Source organism: Canis lupus, chromosome 21 (genome assembly GCF_048164855.1).
Source record: "Canis lupus baileyi chromosome 21, mCanLup2.hap1, whole genome shotgun sequence".
NCBI classification, from domain to species: domain Eukaryota; kingdom Metazoa; phylum Chordata; class Mammalia; order Carnivora; family Canidae; genus Canis; species Canis lupus.
The window spans coordinates 23,323,685-23,345,620 of NC_132858.1; the positions used below are offsets into that span (position 1 = coordinate 23,323,685).

Sequence of the window (21,936 nt, forward strand, 5' to 3'; positions counted from 1 at the left end):
TAAAATATGAAAATGCTTATTTCATAACGAATGGAAGTTTTCTCATGAATTCTCTATTATCAGTAACTTTAAAGAGTAAAGCAGAGTTCTCTGGGAGTGTACATAAAAAAGGAATTATTTTAAATGAAACTGTTTCACTGTTAAGGATTTAAAAGAAAAAGTAAAAAAAAAAACCCATTCATTATGAAATTCTTTATTTCACTGCATTGTCATCTAAAATTACAAGAATATAAGCAAATATCATCCAATGTCAGAAGAGAGTCAGGGTGGTCATCTTCAGTAGTGACACGTTAGTAGTATCATGGAAATGTTCAATTCATTAAAAAGAATAGTCAAGTTTCATTTGAGTAATAATTAAGATCAACTTTGTGTATATCATTAAACTTTCATTTGGCTTATACAATTCCATTTTCTCCAACTGGAAGTTGTGTAGGATCCAGCCCTACTTTCTTCATTGATACGGCAATATCAAACAAATAGTCGTAACACTCACACCTATAAAGAAAAGGCAAAGATCTGAAGGTCTCAGAGAAACAGAGTTCTCCAATCCTATCAATCAAATTTCTCCTGTCCATCAAGACAACTTTGTTCCTCGTGCATTTTTTTTCTCACTTCCAGGCCAAATTCTTCTCATTTTGCCTCCAGCATTAAAACATAGAAAGAATCATACTGAACCATGCAATCATATTACATGCTTCTCAGGAAATAAAAAATATACTACTTAGATAAATTAAATTTTTTTTGCCACGTGTCCCTTTTTGAAATTAGTGAAGCAAATCATTATATAACTTAGGTTAACTTTATTCTTCCTTCTAGCCCTAAACTTGGAGAATGAGATCTGTGTTTCCTTCTTTGTCAAGTGCATAGCACCTTGCCAAATACTAGCTTGTCCAATAAATATTTCTTAATAAATGAATACACAATTCAAGTCAGGTGTCTAGAAATAGTAAGCTTTTAAAATTTAAACCTATTTGACCAATAACACACAACCAAAAATCATACTTCCTTTAAAATCATAAAACAGACTTCATTCCCTTTCATATTTAGAGTATATGACTTGTCGTCCCAAGTATCCTATGTTTGATACTTACATGGTTTTAGCCTTCTCCCAGGTTTCTCCCCAGACATACACCCCATGACGCCTGACCAGGACCGCGCAGGAGTCTGGGTATTCATTTATCGCACGAGCCATTCGTTCTTTGAGGTCTTTCTCCTCAGGTGTATTCTCAATAATTGGTACCACTAACATATCATCATACCTATGGGGCAAAACAAGCAATTTTTTCTCCATTAAAACAAATAAAGGTATACATATGCAAAGTTTATAATTTTTTTTCAAGTAAACAGACATTCTCTTTATATCTGAAAGCCACTCCAAATTATGGACAAGATGTTGCATGTTACTCTGTATATCTTGCATAAACAGCTGTATCAAAAGACGCCTTGGGAATTTGGCAGGTATTATTCCAATTCTAAGTATAAGTGGCAGAAATTTGTATAGGATACCAAAACCTAACAAAGAAATTATCAAGATCATACAAGTATTTCCTTGAAGCAATGACAATCCTAATATTTTCAATAGGAGAGGAGAAATGATAGATCCAAGAACCAAAAGCATAGAAAGGATTAACAATTTAACTACTTATTAAGTATGAATTTCCCCAAAGCTACAAAATCATTTTATCTCTGCAAGACCCCAAAGTGTCTCAGGCAAAAATAAATAAATAAATAAATAAATACAGGTGTAGTGTGGCATTGGGATAGCAAGAACCTTCTGGAAATAACTATTAAAAGTATGGCATTTTCAGAACATTCTCAAGTTTATGGCATTAGAACTTATTTTGTTTCCACCTTGTTTTCAGGAAATACATGTGATAAAATTGGCATATGCATTTCCTTTCTGTTTGTTTAAGAATATCTAAGTGAGTAACTTAGTTACTGGTAAAATTAAGTCCATCTTCGAAGTTGTTTATACCCAGTCAAACTCGGACATGTTTTCCCTTTTACATGAATTTCTCTTGCCTCTTTAATGCAACATGTGCTTTTTTCACTACCTCTGTAATGGCCAAACTTAATAAAAAAAAAGGTCTACATAGAGTTTTATCAAAAGTTGCAACTTTAGGACAGGTATAGGTTAAGTAGCTGTCATATGATAAATAACTTGGCCAACTACTGTCGTTAACAGTATGGAGATTTTATTTCATTTAAGTAAAACAGAGGTAATTAAAAAAAATTCTTAAATATGAACTGCTAATCCCAAATCTTTCCTAATATTGGCCAAGAGAATCACAAACATATGTTTTCCTTGGGTCTATACTGAATAATCAGATATCTTTTCGGGGATAAAATCATATCGCAGAAAATAAGACCTGCAATCCAATCCAAACCACCCACTTTACAGAGAGAACACTGATCCTTCTGAGTTGAATGAGGAACAGAGCCAGGATGGTCCTTTGATCATTACACGGTGAACTTTTCACACCACCATAGGTGTACTGCTGCCAGAAGCGAGGACAACTACACTTATATATGGGAACCTCCCCTGAGAATTAGGTATGTATTTGAAAGTTTTGTTTTTCAAGATGGACTGAAAAAAAGAACTAGCTCTGTGCCCTGAGTGGTGATAATGACCCTGTTACTTATTTCCCAGCCAGGCTCAAATAGAATTGCAAAGGGTATCTCAAAAAAGTTTGTATTCTTAAAATTCTGAAACATTTAGACTAATCTATGAAATGTGTATGTTATGGTGCATAAACAATGGCATCTTTTCCTTCATGACGTTCTTTTCCTCACAGAATTCTAAAGGCGGTGGAATTCTACTGTGCTGTTCCTCTTAGGCACCCTTTCATACCTCCTTCTGACCTACTTTTCTTTCTTTACCAAAGCCATCAAATGCTGAGGACGTAAATAGCACACATAATGCTTCCTTCGAGACCCGGAATGGAAAGGCAATCTGGGGTTATACTTTCTTTAGTATGTACACTTTCATAATCTAAACATTTAACTTTTGTAAATAGGTATTCGACAGTGCTAAGGAATGCTGTAGGCATACAATAAATATTAACCAAAATCAAACCATATTAAGTTCTCGGCATACTAGTTTAAACTTGTACATTCTGCTACGTGGAGTAACAATAAGATATTGCTGTTAGAACACTTTAGAAAAACTGGCACCCATTTCCTCTAAGCAAGATAAGGCCCTTTAGCAAATTAAAAAGCTCAGAAGAGTGCCAATACATTTAAGTGAACTACTTAGCTTGTACTTGAGCACTGAGGACACATTTCTTCCCATTCCTATATTCTAGATTGGTGAATAATTGTTACATTTTGGTGGACTGGTGGATTTATTTGATTTTATCTAGAAGGTTCCATACCATCTATGTCACTTTCCATACTGAAAAATTATAAAAATATAGAGATCTACCTAATTGAAATAATTGTACGACTTGAATAAATATGAAAATATTCTAGAAATACTAAATTAAACAAAATGAAGCAGAAACTTCAGTCAGGGCTGAAGCTTCATGGATACCAAGTGAAGGTGAGGAGATCTTGCTCTCTGGGTGCTTCCTTACAGAACATAATCTTTCCGTCTCTATAGAAAGCTCAGCCAAGGGTTTTTCACTGTACTCTGACAAATATTTCATTATTCATGTTGCTAATAATTTACCAAGGTTGGGGTTGGGACTGGGGTAGGGGAGGAGGAGGAGAGGCATCTGATTTGTGTCACTGAGAAGAAGAGATATATATAATACTATAATAGTAAGTGGGCTACTATTTAACGTAGATTCCACAATATCTCATTAAAGGCATGAAAAGATCAATAGCCTCTTTATCAAAAGATATAAAAATACTTTACAAATTACTTAAGCAAAAGTAGAAAAAAATACCTATAATACCCTCCCGAAGTACATTTCCTTATTCCTTTGATCATCTCTTGATGTGTAATTTTAAACTCTCGTCCTGGAAAGAGAAGGGTGGCCATGACAGCAGCTTTAGAGTGAGTATGAATCACTGCACCTGCTCCTGGAGGAAGAAGAAAAAAGTCACATGATCAGTGAAAACTAAATGATACCTTTTAAAGAAAAAAAAATCTATATATAATACACATATATTTATTTGTATATGATTTGGAACTTGTTTTTCTTGGCATGGAATCATAAGTTGGCAGTAGGCAGGAGGGTAGGAAGGGAGGGAGGAAGAGAGAAATAGTAAGAGAAGAGCCGCAAAGCAAAAGGCGTTTTAAGCTTTATCTGCATCAGGGCAATGCCCGGTACTTTTACACGAGCTCAAGATGTAGCTTTAGATGGTGTGAAGCACAGCTATAATAATCATGGAGATCAGGGTGCCTGGGGTGGCTCGGTCTGTGAAGCGTCTGCCTTCAGCTCAGGTCATGATCCCAGATGGAGCTCTGCATTGGGCTCTTTGCTTAGCATGGAGTCTCCTTCTCCCTCTCCCTCTCTGCTGCTCCCCATCCTTGTGCTTTCTCTCTTTTCTCTCTCTCAAAAAACAAACAAACAAACAAACAAACAACTTAAAAAAATCACGGAGATCATAGTGAAAATGTTACCATTTAATTAGGGGTTCCTCTGTGCCAGGCACTGGACAAATCCCCTTTATATGTTACTTCTTGATCTTGAGTCATCACAACAATCAGAGAGGTAGATTCTATCTCCCCGCCTTAATGGTCAAGGAAGTGTGGAGCTCAGAGATGTGAAATAACTGTCCATGGTTCACAGACAGTAGTGGCAGCACTTGGATTTGAACCGAGGTCAATGTGACCCATAATCATCAAGTCAGGCTTCTTAGTGCAGACCACGTCCTGGTAGCATAAGGGGTGGTAGAGATTTTAAGTTTAAGTGTAATGGATTTACCTGAAAAGGATTTGTATGCTATAAAATTCAGTAATGGCCATTTTTGCAATTGGATGTTTATTTAGCTTTTTGCTGGGAAAGGTGCTTCATGCTGTTAGAATCTGTCCCTGAGGTTGTACCCTCTTAGGAGCAGTTGACAAAGTCCAGGAACAGAATATAGCATGATCACATACTCAATTCATTCAGTGGCTATATTAAAGCATGGTTCTTATGACTTTATTGCTATGGTTGAACCAGTTATAATTTTCTATTTTCACACTGTCCTCTAGGTTCGACCTTTCCAGACTGATTTTCTACCAAAAATTCTGGGAATTAAAATAAGGCTCCTACTTTTATTGTATAGTACATTTTTAATTTATTTTTTAAAATATTTTTATATATTTATGTATTCATGAGAGACACAGATAGACAGAGTCTCTGTCTTAGGCAGAGGGAGAAGCAGGTTTCTACAAGGGTGGACCCTGGGATCATGGCCTGAGGTGAAGGTAGACACTCAACCACCCAGACGTCCCTGTACAGTAAGTACATTTTTAAAAAAGATTTTTTATTTATTCATTTGAGAGAGAGAGAGAGGGAGAGCATGAGCAGGAGGAGGGTCAGAGGCAGAGGGAGAAGTAGATTCCATGCTGAGCAGGGAGCCCCACATGGGGCTCGATCCCAGAACCCTGGGATGGTAACCTGAGCCGAAAGCAGATGCTTACCTAAGCCACCCAGGTACCCCTTGTACATTTCTAAGAAAGAGAGGGCCAGTCCCACTAAAGGCTACAATATCCCCTCATTTGTAATTTGGCTTATTTCTACTATAAGTTCCCAGAGGTATAACTTTAAACTAGAAGTGGGAATCTGATTATAAATACAGTATTTAATCAATCAAACAATCTAGTGGAGTCATACTAGGTTGGAATTCTGGCACTCATGAGCTATTTATTTTAGGAAAATCTCCCAGTATATGAAACTGAGTAACAATGGACCTTCCACAAGGCTGATTTTCAGGTCTGAATGTGTTAATATATTTAAAATTCTTATGCATGGTAGGTATTCAAGAAATGTTAAATACAACAATAATTACAATTTAGGGAACCTACTCTGTAGCAAATATTCTTTACATTGAATCCATTTTCTGCCTACCTCTCATTGTGTAAGCATTCATAAAAAGAGGAGTACACTGGCTTTTTTTAAGATTCTTAGATGGTGGAGGTCCACTTATGTCCTGTTCATTGATGTCACAAACAAACATGTCTTCAGGCTGTTTATAGAGGGGGGGAAAGAAAAAAAAAAGGCTTATACATTATCAGTTAGAAGTGTCCCTTTCTTGTGTGTGCTAATATATATGTATACATATTTAACTCATATTTTAAATATCTATAGTTTCTCTTTCAAAATGTTTTAGCCATTTTGCGAAATAAAATGTTTTCTACTGATAAAAATAATCTCGAGAGAGTTAAAAGTCTTCCTTTAGAATTCGAAGAAACAATTGATGTGGAAAATTTCATATGTATGTAATGATATTGCTGTTACTTCGTTAATGTAGCTTCTTAGATTCTTCCCTACAATTTCACAACTATATTTCAGAGAAGCTATACAAAGAAATCATCATTCTGAGATGGGTGCTACAGTTCTTGTTCATATTTCATGATATGAGGAAAAATATAGAGTAGAATTTCTAATCTCCTGAGAAATTTAACTGGCACTTAGAAATGTTCACCTCAATAAGGTATATTATTTTAAAGTTCAAGCAGTTAAGTATATCCACAGATTTTTCTTAGTAGGGCATGCAAGCTTCCAACTTGTGACTTTCCTTTGCCAGGGTTTGTTACAAACTAGAATATATATGTTTCATTAATGAAGAATTATGCCTTAGATCAAAATTAAGTGTTATATGTCTGTTTTAACTAGATTTTGAATCTTCTAAGCATTAATATGGAATGAGACTTCTCAAAAATTTGAAATGTCTTTATAATTTTAGATTGGAATAGTTTTGCTGTTGTTAAAAATGAGCCAGTTCGGTCCATTTGAGACTACCAACGTGATTACCCTACTAGCCTGATACAGATGGTGTTACAATTGCTGCAAAATTATAATAACTGTGTAAAGATTGCTATTCACTTGTGCCCTCTAGAGGCCGAATGAGAATTCAAAACATTAGTTTCATGGAGGTTACTTAATCACCTTAAAAATTTTTTAATAGTTAACGGATGTTTATCGATTAGTTACTTAAATTATAACAATATTACCCCCCTCAAAACTTTTTTTTAAAATTAATTTGATTTCACAAAACAAGTCAAGTAGAGAAAAAAAGATACTTGGGGTCAACAATATTACCCCTCCCCCCAAAAAAAAACTTCTTTTAAAATTCAATTTCACAAAACAATAGTCATGTAGAGAAGAAAAGATATTTGGGGTCAAGAAGCATCCCTTTAACATACCTGAATCCGTTCCTTTTGCACTCCTGAAGGAGCAATGTAGATTTCATCGCTGGTAACACAAAATACAGAAATTGCATTTATTTAGCTCTACTGTTCTGCTTTTGACCAAAGGCAAGTATATTCTTGCAGTCCAATCATCAATATTCTTTTTTTTTTTAAGATTTAATTTATTTATTCATGAGAGACACAGAGAGAGAGGCAGAGACACAGGCAGAGGGAGAAACAGGCTTCATGCAGGGAGCCCGATGTGGGCCTCCATCCCGGGACTATGGGATCACGCCCTGAGCTGAAGGCAGACACTCAACTGCCGAGCCACCCAGGCGTCCCAATCATCAATTTTCTTTATAAATCAAGTCATAGAGAAAGCTGCTTGATTTAATTAACAGTATATGCTGTATAGAAAGAATACCAAATTACTGTAATGTCTTTATAATGCTGGTGGCACAGTAAAATGTTGATAGTTTTCACATATATTTCTTTTTACAGGGCAAAATCAATGGTCACCAGACTTACCTGGTGAGGGGAAATAAGCAACTCTGAAAACACAGGTCTTTATCATCTTTAAGCATGACTAGCAGTTTTTCCTATTAAACGTGGAATAGTTATTATAAAATCCAATCAGAAGAAAATATGCTCGTGAGGAGTAGATCTCTGTCTTGCAGGGGTCAAGTTTAATTTTATTGCTTGAAATGCTCTTATAAAACATGAAGTTCAGGGACCCCTGCTGGACCGTTTATTAAATTACAGCATCAACACAGGGCTACTTTTTGGGTGGAACAAACGCTTCCTCTTTGAAAAGCCCATCGTTCTTGTGAAAATATTCGGTAATGAAGCTAAAACAACTGCAGAAAGTTAAAAATATAAAAGGCATGTTACATCTGGAGCTCTCTGTTACAGAATTCCATGCTAAGGGAGATGCTATAATGTACCATTTATCAGACAGTACTCTCAAATAGGATTTGGAAATTCAACATCTTCTCTAAATTCTCTCCACCCTCAACAAAGGTCCTTTGGCTCCTTTATCAGTTTCAGCTGCTACCAGAGGATATTAAGGAGCTGCCACATACATGCCAATGAAGGAAATCTCAGCACCTGCACACTCCAGCTTCTGCCATTGAGGCATGGATATAGGGACAACTGAATATTAACTGTTTCCTAGTGAAAATGAGGATGATGGCTTATATTGAATCAAGCTATCAATCCAGTTGGGGTTATTATTAAACCTAGACTTGTGACTGATAAAAATGAAAGTTCCTTTAAGGGTCCACTTGTAAACTAAAGTCTACAAAACAAATGCCTGATAATGGGAGTGAAATCCAAAGCATAGCCAGCTACGTTCAGTCATTTGTTTTCAGGACGTAGCTTGCTTTAGATCTTTGTTGCCTAAGAAAACCATGGAGTGACATTCCTCTGTAAACAGTGGAGTTGGTAGCAATCATACTGTTAAAAAGGGCCCTGTCCAAATACCAGGTATCCACATCTTTTGTCCTTGGGTAATGGTGGAAGAAATTCGAGAATCATGTGTGGTATGAAGTGAGTGGACTTGTAGGATAAGTCTCTTCTTGTGTGGGGAGAGATTTATGCAATCCTGGGAACAGACCCATATAAAGCTCAACACAGACTGTTGGTAAATAAAATCCATCTACAAAGTGGAAAAACCCAGGATATTCTGTTTATTCAACTGATTTGGTAATCAAAAATGTTTTTATTGCTGCCTTTGTGAAAACAGAAATCAGTTTAGACTGATTTGGGTAATTAAAAGATTAGCTAAATAAATAAATAGGTTGTGGAAAAAAGTATTTTCACACCTACAAAGGAGATATCTGGATAAAAATAAGAAGGCGATAAAGCCTTTATTTTAGGAGGGAAACATGCCAAAGACTAAAAGTCTTTACTTGGTGCTGTAAGAGGCAAATACAAAGCACTTTGAATTTGAAGGCATTAAGTTTTGGAATTTGTCTATACTCCCTGCTCTTTCACTCATTGGTAAGGAGGGGGACACATGAACAAGAGTTCATAATATATAGGTAGTCAGTTGCTTCTATTTTTATTAACTGTCTAGTTATTTAAAAAAATTTAAATCTTAACTATACCTCAATTATCTTGTCTACAGTACGCATTTATTAATTTTAGTTCTGACAGCATGCCACATGATTAGTGTCTGACACATGCTGATATCATACCATGAAAACAGGAAATACTAAATGTGAATGTCAGTGACCAACCTAAACACAATAGCTACTGAGTATCTTGGAATTGCTTATGATTATTGTCATTTTCCTGGCCTTCCATTTCTTCCTTCTGATTTAACTCTCATATGTATCTTAAGCTTTTATATACATCTTTTGGGACTACACACAAGTAGAATAATCTAGAATGGTCTGGGCCAAACCTTGGAATCAGTAAATAATTTTCTATGCCCAAACATAATCTACTGGGTTGATCCTTCATTCCAAAATAGTTTGCTTTAAGCATCAGACAAAGAAAACCAGAGTTTCACTAACAGTATGAAAATAACAGGGAATAAATAAAGTTAATGATGTGGGTTTATGAAGTCATTTAAATATTAGGGAAAGAATTAGACATTTTACTACAAATTACCCATCTTACTCTGTGGAGCACAAATTTAAGGATTCCAAACCATGCCGTAAAATTGTGGCTGTTTCCACCCGTGACCTCCAGGAGGAGCTCCTCACCCATTAAGAATCTAAGTAAGGGCAAAGCATTTTAGCTTATGATGCAATGTCCCCATAAATTTATTGTAGTGTTGTAAAAACCATTTCATTTTAAAAGGTACCAGTGAATGTTTTAGAGTGACCACACACAATTTCAGTGCATGGGTTAGCAAAATTCTAGAAAGTACACAGTCTTTTATGTCTTCATGATTAAAAAAAATAAATCCCTTTCCAGATTTGCAATAACCCCTTATCTAGATTCCATTTTTAAAAGACCTACTTAGCAAATGGTTATAGTAACTCAGTTTGGTAGAAAGCTCTATTTTGTACCTACATAAACTTTCTGTATATGCAAATAAAAAGCAGTTATCTAAAGGTAATGTTCAGAGTATGATTTAGTACTGAGAAACCAAATTATTAGGAACACAACTACATGGATAAATGAAACAACAAAGACAAATGATGTTACCATAGGGCTTTGCTCTGAACAAGTCAACTTGGAAGTTTTGGCGGCATCGCCTGAAAACCTGTGAAGTGCTGACTTGACACAGGAGCACTGGGTTGATGGTGAGAGAGGAGGCACGGAGGGATGTACGATGTCCCATGAGGAACATGCTTCTTCCAGATGGAGTGCATCCCTACATACGTAACTGCCACAGTTAAGGCCCCTACTGGTGTTGTCCACAGATCAGCATATATTCCAGGAGTTACTTGGTAATTTGAAAAAGATGAAATTTCATTTGGGGATTATAAAAAATAGTGAAAGGGCTTATAGGGGAAAGGAGAGAAAAATGAGTGGGAAATATCTGAGAGGGAGAACAGAACATGAGAGACTCCTAACTCTGGGAAATGAACAAGGGGTAGTAGAAGGGGAGGTGGGCAGGAGGTTGGGGTGAATGGGTGACGGGCACTGAAGAGGGCACTTGACGGGATGAGCCCTGGGTGTTATACTACATGTTGGCAAATTGAACTCTAATAACAAAATATACAAAAAAAAAAAAAAGATGAAATTTCACTGGCATCATCTTGTGGTATGCTGGAAAAAAACCCTTTTGTTTTAGACGTTCTGATTAAATTTTGCCTTCCGTTCCTTTCTGGGAAATGCAGCCTCCTAGGGGCTGTTACTTATATATGTTCAATATTAGATCAGTGTTAACAGTAATTCAATTTTGTTAAAGAAAGTGAATTAGGGTAAAAAAATAAATCAAGTTACTCAGTTTAACATTCAGCCTTCAGACAATACTATTCCTAAAACATTTCAGGAGAAAAAAAAATCATCCTCTTCCAGAAACACTGCGAAGAATGAGATTCCATAACCTGCATTTTCATTGTCAGTAGATTACATACTACTTCCCCTTGGAGGAAAAACACTAGATGTATCTCATGAGCAATCAGATGCTATTCATTCCTGGTTTTGTCCTCTAAGCAACAAAGGCCAGCAGGTGCTATCTATTAATGATGACAGATGATGCATGTAGAAAGGCATATTGCATTTTGACAATAAAATGTATTGTTTAGTATTTTTGATGGTTCATAATCTATATTTAAGTGACTTTAAAATATGTATTTGAACCTTTACAACAAATCCTGTCCACCTAGGGGGGACCTTTTCTAATTCTAGCCATATGAACATACTTGCAGCATATTATTTAACTTTGGTACTCCAAAGACTGAGGACTAAATTATTCTGATTAGAAACTGTGGTTCTTAAATCCTTAGGTATTTATTGTATCTACAACTTCTGCACACTTATTTAGTAATGCAAATATTCATTACTCCATTTAGAAACTAAGTATTTTTAGTATCACATAAAACTGGGCACCAGTTGTTCTTTGGATAGAACTCGTATTAGGCTCTTCATGTGCTACTTATTTGGACAATTCCCAGAAGTGAAATTAGCCCCAAACTTACCCATGTTTCAAGCTAATTCCTCCTCCAGTCCCAGTGACCCAACCCAAATGGTAAAACTGTTTGCAAAGCTCTGGGATCAGGTATCTTGGATGTTCTTTGTCCTTAAAAAGAAGATAATGATTTTTCCAAGAGACATTATGTTATCGAGTGAATTTTCTAGCTGACGTCTCTGTTAAGAAGTTGATGTGTAAGGGGTAGCTGGGTGGCTCAGTTGGTTAATCATCTGCCTTTGGCTCAGTCATGATCCCAAGGTCCTGGGATTGATCTCTGCCTTAGGGGGCTCACTGCTCAGCGGGGAGTGCGCTTGTCCTTCTCCCTCTTCCCCAAACCCCACTCATGCGCGTATCCAGGCCCATCTGTGCTCTCTCAAATAGATGAATAAAATCCTTTAAAAAAAAAAAAAAAGCTAATGTAAGGAATTTTAAGGAAATCTACCATAGAGAAGGTACCATGAGGGAGAAAACTATTATAAAACATAATTTGTTTTTAATGTTTAGAAAGTGGATCTACTATGTTGCAACCTGGAATTATTAAGAATAAGGCCATTTAGTCCAGCATGAAGAGACAGGTTGCAAGAACAAGGTGGAGAAATGCCCAGTTTACATAAATGTCTACTACAATGGCTGAAATAAAACAGAATCTAGGGCTGAGAGGAACATGCTTCAGTCTGTCCAGTGAATTTCTTAACACAAAACATTCAATTAAGTCATGATATACATATGAGAGCTATGTGTTCATATTCATTGTTAGTTCAGTTTTATTTTTATTCTAAAATCTTTTTTCCACAGTGATTGCATTGTTTTCTCTTATTACAAAAGCAATGTATACTCACTATGGAATATAAAGTCAAGAAAATAAGATGGAAAGGACTCACTCAGAAGCAATCATAATGAGTATTTTCTGGGCCCATTTCAATGAAGATATGTGTACACAGGAACAAATGTATGTATGTTGGGATAAATTCTGAGTTTTAATTACATATTTTTATTGAGGTAGAATTGACATATAGCATTACATTAGTGGATAATATAAAGAGTAGGTATTTATATATATTGTGAAATGATCAGCACAGTAAGTCTAGTTAAAATAAGAGCTTATTTTTATTAAGGCTAATGATTATTTCTTTAGGAAAAAAACTCAATGTTTCCCCCATTTTTAAAAATCAAAATTAATGAAAGCAAAAAACAATATTTTTATTTTTAGCAATATGACATATGACTCTTAACTTGAAAATAACAAAAATGCTGAATAGTTTTTAAAAACATTTCAAATTAAATTGCTGAGCTGGCAAGAAGTACGGTTTCACAGGGGCCATAAAAGAAACCAGGGTGAGAGTCTACCTGGGAGGGAAGCTCTGAAGTCATAATTCCCCTGAAGGTATTTGCAGAACTCCGGTGAGCTTAAGCTTCAATTCTGATAGCTATGCAAGCTGCTAGAAACATGAGATTAAACCTAGGATGTGCTCAGAATGGAATATCTAATAGAAAATCCCTCCATAGGTTTGAGACAAGACAAGGGGCTACACACTCCAGGTAAGGGTGAACAAGAAACAGACCCTTTGTGCACAAAAGCACAGCAAGGAATCTTGCCTAGCTAAATGCTGGTACTGAGTAAAGGGGAAAAACATTTTTGAGTCCGAACAGGGATGATTATCGAACAGACCAAATTTTCAGCTACTTAACTGGCTTTCTGAAATTATGGTGTTTTTCCAAATTCACTGTTAATACTTTACATATGCATTGCATTTTGTTATAAATGATAATTTGATGGAGTGGACTTCAAAATATAAAATTAAGGACATGGGAATGTTAAAAATTTTTAAAGTTCTTTTTTTTTTAAAGATTTTATTTATTCATGAGAGACACAGAGAGAGAGGCAGAGACACAGGCAGAGGGAGAAGCAGGCTCCCTGTGGTGAGCCTGATGCGGGGACTCAATCCCAGGACCCCAGGATCAGGACCTGAGCTAAGGCAGGCGCTCAACCACTGAGCCACCCAGGCATCCCCAAAATTTTTAAAGTTCTGATTCAACACAGGCTTAGGAGTTAATGGACATAAAGTCAAACCTACATTACACCATTTATTGCTTATATAGGACTTTGGATTTCAGTTTACTAATCCATAAAATGAAAACATTGTAAGAGGTAAAATGAGATATAGTGCTACAGGCTTCCAGGTATGGGATGAGTCATTTTTTTTTTTTAAAGAGAAAATAATGAAGCTGAGTGAAGTAAGTCAGTCAGAGAAGGACAAACATTATATGTTCTCATTCATTTGGGGAATATAAATAATAGTGAAAGGGAAAATAAGGGAAGGGAGAAGAAATGTGTGGGAAATATCAGAAAGGGAGACAGAACGTAAAGACTGCTAACTCTGGGAAACGAACTAGGGGTGGTAGAAGGGGAGGAGGGCGGGGGGTGGAAGTGAATGGGTGACGGGCACTGGGTATTCTGTATGTTAGTAAATTGAACACCAATAAAAAAAAATAATAAAAAAAAAAAAAAAAAAAAAAAAAAGAAAATAATGAAGATAAAGCATCCAGGATAACATGTGACAGTCAACGTTAGTTTCCCTCCCATTTTTTTTTCAGTATTATATTAGTTCAGGTGTACAATATACTGTATTTGACAATTCTATATATTACTCAATGCTCACCACCATCTGTTACCATATAATGTTATTAATACTATTGACTATATTCCCTATGTTGTACTTTTCATCCCTGTGACTCATTTATTTTATGACTGGAAGTTTTACCTTCCTTCCCATTCTGAAGTGTTAAAAATTCTTGAATTAAAAAAAAAATAATTCTGTATTGGCTTTCCTTATATCTGTCCTTACAAAATCTAGCCAGAATTATCCATGCCCTGTATAATTTACTATTTCCTTTTTTAGTGATACAAATGCTATTTTAATTATATATTAAAGTACAGCTAATGAGAAGACTCCTGCAGTCTTCCAACTGTTAAAACCGTCAATTTGCATAGCAAGTTGCAAACATTATAGAAAATGGTCTGTTATTATGGGTCTCTCCCCTTTTCCTTTTGTCTTTTCCAGTACTGAGTTATTACAGCAATTAGCCGGCTTCATGCTACAGGAATAACAATGATAAGGCAGCTGTTAATAAAGCTTCATTCAACTGTTCAAACCCACAAAATTATAATTTCCAGGAAAATAATCACTGAGCAGTGAGAACTAACAGATATATTGGGTAAAATGCAGTCATCTAAATTGTTCAGAACGGTAAGAGAGTAAATATCAGAATACTTATTTCAATAAGAATAGACAAAAAGGAAAAAGGGAGAAACATTTAACAGTATTTTGTATACATTAAAAACATTAAAGCCTAAAAAGTTGTTGAGTCAATACTTTATTTTTCTAATCTTTCAACCTAATTATTTTAAGGAAGTCAACTCCACTGTCACTGAGATACCTGCTCACAGCTAACAATGACTCTAATCCCTTCCACCATCTTTTCTTTCAATTTAAGCATAACAGAGACATGTATTGCTTGGACAGAGGTTTTCCTGGGAGGCTCTCATACAAATACAAAATAAACGAATCACAGATATTATATAACCCATCAACTAATGATGGAATCAGAAAGATGATACAGCTGTTTCCAAAGAGAACGCAAAACACAAATCCCTATAAAGTAATCAGGAATCCTGGATTTACACATAAGGAAAAACTGCACAATATCCACCAGGCAGCAACAAATGGAAGGGCAGAATATTGCTCACATTTCTACGATCAATGATCATCTGCATTGTCAGCATTCTACAGTTTACGGAGTGCACAACAGCTCAGAGATGGGCCTAAGACACCTAGTGATCTCGTTTTGCTCATCTGTCTTTCAAAATTCTTGATACTGGTCTAAAGAAGGGATCTGATGTCAGCATCTTCTCCGTCTCTGGGCTTTGTTTCTCTGTCATTCTCCTCTCTGTGCATACTGGTTTTCTTTGCAACTTTGCCTCCACTCAGAGCCCTATTTCTCCCTTCTGCCTTCTTCACAACAGCTGAGCACTGATTAGAAGAAATGAGAGGACCTGGAGCCTGGCTTCAGATTTGACCCCCTCCAATAGCTGGGTGCCCCCAGGCAAATCAGTGACCCTTCCCGGGGATCAGTTTCCTTATGCTGAATATCTGAATCATTGATTCCCAGACTTCCCTAGATAGGCCAGCAGTTTGTTGTTTCAATTTTAGGGACCAACATAAGGTTGCCAAGTTAATCACATTTGTTATGTTTATTCATCTATTATCACCTTTTTCAAAAAAGAAAGCACATTTTTAACATAAAGTAGGAAAGATCGGCTCAGAATAAAAAAAGGCAGTCCTTTAAGGTGAATGCATTAATTTTACGAAATTTGCTTTTTCATTGTCCTTATTTTTCTTTTTTTGCAACAGCTGAGTAAAAACTCTTTCAAGGGACTGATGTTTGGGGAAGAATAAGGGTATCTTTCCCTAATTGGTCTTCTTGCCTAAAATTTCTCCTTCTTCTCTTTTTCCTCTAGCTTACCCTCCACTCTCCTGTTAGTTAGCTAGAAGAATATACTACTTTGATCACTGAACCCCATTCCTCCAATCACATAATGTTCAGATGCCACATCCTTGGTCTGTTTATTTCAGTCCTTCTGCTTTCTTCCCCCAATTTAGTCTTTCAGATATTTCCCTTCAGTTTATGTTTATATAAATCTCTCAGTTCTAGTCAACCCAGCTGGGGTAGTCAACTTCCAGGATGGCTCTTAATGATCCCTGCCTCCTGGTATTTACACCCCGATGTGTAGTCCCTTTTCACATTGTACCAGGGCTGGTCTGCATGACCCACAGACAGTGCAACAGAAGTGAAAGTACATCACTTTCTGAGATCAGCTTAGTGTTTTATAAGCACTACAGCTGCTGTCTTGGGTGCTCTCTCTTGGATCACTTGTTCCGGGGCAGCAAGCCAGGTGTTGCATAGTAAGGGTACTGGGCCTACGCAGAAGGCCACGTGGTGAAGAACTGGAGGTGTATGGACAAATGTCCGTGAAGATCCGGGGCAGCAAGCCAGGTGTTACATAGTAAGGGTACTGGGCCTACGCAGAAGGCCACGTGGTGAAGAACTGGAGGTGTATGGACAAATGTCCGTGAAGAATGGAGGCCTGCCAACAACTATGTGAGCAAACTTGCAAGTGGACCCTCCAGCTGTAATCAGGCCTTGAGATAAACAGTAGCTCCAGCAGCAGACGGTTTGACTGCTACCTGATGAGAAACCTCGAGCCAGAACCCTGAGCCAAATGCTTCTGAATCCCTAATCTTCGGAAGCTCTGTGAGACAGTAAGTACTTATGTTCTATTCCTAAGGTTTGGGAGTATTTGTTATGGAGCACTAGTTAATTAAGACATATTTTCTTGCTAACTAAGTGCATCTTTTTTTTTCTTTGCACTATTACTGCTCATGCTGGATTTTTAATGATCCCAACTCTAGCTGTCAGATTCCTGCTTGTCTGCCTTGATACCACACTCCCTACCCACTTCACCTGTGAGTCCTTCTCTCATCATCCCAGCAGGAAGGGATCACTCACTCCCTCGTCTAATTCCATACCACAGCATTTGCTCTATGTACCTCTCCTTTGGTACTTATAGAACCTTCTCACTCATTCATTCAGCAAATTTTTACTGCAAGCCCTGAAGAAATGAATATGACTAAGATAAAACCCTTATTCTTGAGAAGCTCACAATCTAATAAAGAAGTTATGAAAGGACAAGACAATATATAATACAAGGCAGTCCAAACAAGCTACTGGAGGAGGGTTGAGAAGCTAGTGGTGGGAGGGAGCAGGAGTTGGGAAAAGCTTCACGGGGGGGGGGGGGGGGGGGGGGGGGGGGGGGGGGGGGGATTGCTGAACACAGTGGGAGTACGCCATGCATTTCCTGGCAGTTCAGCCATGAACACTTGACAAAGTCCCTGCCCTAAAGAAATTTACATTCTGAGGGATAGTTTTTAAAAAGCAAAGAATAAATTATAATAAGTAGGAAGAAGGAACCAAACAAGGAACTTTAGAGAAACAGCAGAGACTGACTTTGATTAAGGTGGTTAAGGAAAGCCTACAGACTGTAAAAAAAAAATAAAACAAACAAAAAAACCCGAGTGTGTGCTGAATGTGTTTGCACACACAAGGTTTTGTATCGGGGAATGGCAAGTACCCTAGGTCGAGAAGACAGCAGACGTAAGGGCCCTGGAGTGACACAGTGCTTGACAGGCTTAAGGAATAGAAAGGCTGGATCACCCATGGACTTGGAAGCCAAGCTGCTGAGAACACTCTTGCTGAGAGGGAACTGATCCATGGTAGGACAGGCGGGGAGAGGGAGAGAAACAATTTCTGAATGTGAGAAGGGAAGGAGATCTTGAGCATGAGTGGAGGGACTGGGCTTCTTCAATCTTGAGAAAGGAGAAGGGTTTATGTTTAAGCAGATCGATAAGCTTTGTGGAAGAAAGGTAAGTTCATATCCAATGCCTTCTATTTTCTTTTTTTGTTGTTGTCGGGTTTTCTGTTTGTTTTTAAAATTTATTCATGAGAAAACAGAGAGAATGGCAGAGACTTAGGCAGAGGGAGAAGCAGGCTCCCTATAGGGAGCCCTATGTAGAGCTCCATCCCCAGCCCGGGATCATGCCCTGAGCTGAAGGCGGCAGACGTTCAACCACTGAGCCACCCAGGCGTCCCTGTCTTCTATTTTCTTAAGTATAAACAAAGTTATCAGTTGAGTAACAATGTGGGGACAGGGTATGGGAGGCCTGAAAAGATAATAAAAGGTATAAACTAGTCATCTCGGGGAGTGGGGCAGCAAGGTACTGGGGAAACCAGGATGGTTGTTGGGCAGTGTTACATGCCAGTCTGAGGTTGAAATGTTGAATATGAAGCAAGGCTTCATATATAGGTAGTTTTGTGGTTTTTCTCTAGGAATGCAGCTCAGTGCAACTGCAAAAACAATGGCTACTAGAGTTCATTTTGTGTTGGGGTTCTGCTAGGCCAACTATATTTGTAAATTAGGTCAATCATGACCTTAGGTTAAGAATTGTTTCAAGAAAAAATAAAAACTTAAAAAAGAATTGTTTCAAGAGACTGGGTGTAGTAGCCAGATTTCAGTGGGTTTAAGAAGTGAATAAAACTTAGAGGCAGAGAGTTCTTTCACAGTGTTGCTGTGAAAGGCTGGATAGGGAAACAGAAGGGAAAACTGGTTAATACAGAGTTTTCTTTACACACTAAAAGGTAAAGTTAGAGGAGGGGGAGAGATTAATGACATGGGAAAGCAAAAGCCTAACTAACAGGTCAAACTTTTTGTGGAGACAGAATGGCTGAATCGGACCAGGGAAGTATTTACCTTAGGAGGAGAAAGAATAATGCAGGAAAATATGTAATAATGTAAGTAATTACAAAAATAGTTAACATTTATGGAGTTTTTATGCCAGGTGCTATTCCAAAGGCTTTATCTGCACAATTAACTTAATCATTATAACAACTGTATTACTCTAAGAAAGATTATTGTGTCGAAGACCACCTGGATGGCAACTGGCAGAACTAAAATTTGCACAGGCAGCCAGATTCTAGAGGTCTTGTGCTTAACCTTTACATTATAACATTGGTGGAAAGAGGCAGAGATTGAAGTTAAGAGGTTCACACCCAATAGCTTAATTTTCTTTGTGATTTTGGAGCCAAAGTTACCTTCGAAGTTGGCTTAAGGGGAGAGGATGAGGTAAGATGGTGAGGTTTGGGGGATAGTCAATTAAGGCTATGTGAAGGGAAGCTCCTCAGGGGGCTGCCACGAGGTGCTCAGGAGCTAGCTGCAAGGACACAATAATATTTGTAGAGACACAAACGTATGTAGTTGAGTGACACCCTCCCCCGTCCCTTAGGGGTTCTGAGTGGGAGGCATTTAAATAAAGATGATTATTTGTAATACAGGATGGAGGATCCTATGATAGAGGCTACACAGAGGGAACTGTGTGAGTAAAAAAAGAAAAGTTCTAAAAAAAAAAAAAAAGAAAGAAAAGTTCTTCACCCTAAAAAAGTGTGGGGTGAAGGGGCAGTGGTTGGGCAGGGGAGGATTTTGCCATGGGAATAGGATGCTAGAGTGGAGGGGAGGGTGGAGAATTGATGAGGTCAAGGACAACAGAGGGAAGGGTATTGGAAGGCCTTGTGTTGTAATAGTAAAGAACAAATATTCAGGGTGAATATATACAGGACACTGTGACAGCTAAGGTATAATTACAAAATAGAAGTAGTTCTTGGTTTATTTCCCAGCTAAGCATAGCTCCCCCTAAAAGGTAGGGAATAGGGAACATGCCCTTGCTATATAGATACACCTGTCACAGTGCTTTGCTCAATAAGCACTGTTTCGATTAAGATCACATCTCCTGGGCAGCCTGGGGGGCTCAGCGGTTTAGCACCGCCTTCCGCCCAGGGCGTGATCCTGGAGACCCAGGATCGAGTCCCACGTCAGGCTCCCTGCATGGAGCCTGCTTCTCCCTCTGCCTGTGTCTCTGTGTGTCTCTCATGAATGAATAAATAAAATCTTAAAAAAAAAAAAAATCACATCGCCTACATTACAAAAGTCCTACATCACAGGTTACAAACCGTGGCCCAGGGACTGAATCAAGCGTACAGAAAGTGGTTTATTTAAGTGCATATGCAAATCTGCAAACCTGTGAGTGGCGGAGCTGTGGTACCCTGGCAAGCGCATACATGTCGGTGGTACTCACTGGGCAGCTCAACCCAGATTGCATGAAGGAATAGATGAGCCCAGGGCCATTAGATGTTCTAAAGTTTTAAGAGCAGCCTGAAGTGTTCCCCATGTTGAAAGGTCAGCTCAAAAGACAAATTTTTTTTTTTTTTTTTAATGAACAATGATTGAACTAAAAACATGCCTGTTCGCCCAATTGCTGCCGGCTATGCTCGGTTCGAGAATTCCTGTTCATTCTCAGACCCCTTGATGAAGACGACTGTCTTTGATGCTCAGGTAGGCGGTTATTTCACCAAGATTTATCTACTGGGGGCATCAGCACATGTGCTGCTGAAACCCCTGAGCAACGATCCTACTAACAGGTTCCCTTCCTCACCTGCCCAGCTAGGTGTCCTATATGCCAGGCCTTCCTCCTCCCCATGCGACTCCCCCCCGCCCCCCAAGTCCAGCACGCCAGCCTCACAGTCTTTGCTAACCTGGGGAGCGATCTGGCAAGTGTTTCACTACAACATATCATGTTATTCTTACTCTTTAATTAGGACGGACCTTCAGTCTTAAGAAGGAATAAAAGAGGAGGGGGTGGGGGTGGGGGTGGGGGGGCTTTCCCTGCTTCTGAAAGCAGGGCTCCGCGCACTGTAGCTGTGTGTTCGCCTAGTCTTCCCGCGGACCCCAGGCCATTTGTCTTCACCATTGCTGTGTCCCTGAGCACGTGGGTGTTCCAGGACACCGTGGGCGAGGAGCGTGCCCGGCGACCGAGATGATGCAGCCCGAGGCTGGGTTTTCCGCGATCGTCCCAGGAGCACTGGAACCCGAGGCAGGCAGAGCGCGGGGCGGGGGGGGGGGGGGGAGTGGGGGGCTGCAGCCCGCCCGCTGCCTGCGAGCCCCGAGCCCCGGGCTGGTCGCCGAGGGCGCAGGAAATCCAAGGCTCGTGCGGACGGTCTCGGCTTCACCTCCGCTCCAGCGCTGGCTGCTTCCCTTGGCAACTCCCCCTGGGAGGTGCCTCTGGCCCGCAGCCCCGACCCCGCGCCCCGACCCCGCGGCCCGCGCCCGCCTCCCGCCGCCGCGCCCACCTGCGCCGCACCTGCCCGCCAACCCCGCGGCCGCGGCCCCGGCCCCGCCCCTACCTGCGCGCCGCACCCGCGCGAGCCGCGGTCTCCCTCCGCAGCGTGGCAGCCCGACATGGCCCGGACGACGCGAGCCCGCGGCCTCCCAGCTTCGCGCGGCCTCGGGACCCGCGCTCGGTGCCACCTGCGACCGACCGTCCGGTCCGCGGGGAGGCCGCAACGGCAATCAGGCGGCGCCGAGGGCAGCCCGGGGGCGGGGCAGACACGG

General features: G+C 39.2%; 1 protein-coding gene across 1 annotated transcript; it reads right to left on the bottom strand.

Moving 5' to 3' along the window:
• Positions 1–177: 177 nt before the first annotated feature.
• APIP (APAF1 interacting protein) lies at positions 178–21,912 on the bottom strand. The gene is made up of 7 exons (XM_072791110.1): positions 21,729–21,912; positions 11,887–11,987; positions 7,301–7,349; positions 6,003–6,120; positions 3,891–4,026; positions 1,092–1,259; positions 178–495 (listed from the first exon to the last, which is right to left on the bottom strand). Exons 1-7 carry the CDS (start codon positions 21,783–21,785, stop codon positions 396–398), a joined length of 729 nt encoding a protein of 242 aa, XP_072647211.1. The 5' UTR covers positions 21,786–21,912; the 3' UTR covers positions 178–395.
• Between the last annotated feature and the right edge of the window lie 24 nt (positions 21,913–21,936).

Coding starts and splice junctions, on each gene's coding strand:
- APIP (XM_072791110.1), bottom strand. CDS start 21,785: ATGTCGGGCTGCCACGCTGCGGAGGGAGACCGCGGCTCGCGCGGGTGC. Junction 4,027..6,002: donor GAATGCTTACACAATGAGAG/GTAGGCAGAAAA, acceptor TTCTTCCTCCAG/GAGCAGGTGCAGTGATTCAT. Junction 1,260..3,890: donor ACTTCGGGAGGGTATTATAG/GTATTTTTTTCT, acceptor TTTGCCCCATAG/GTATGATGATATGTTAGTGG.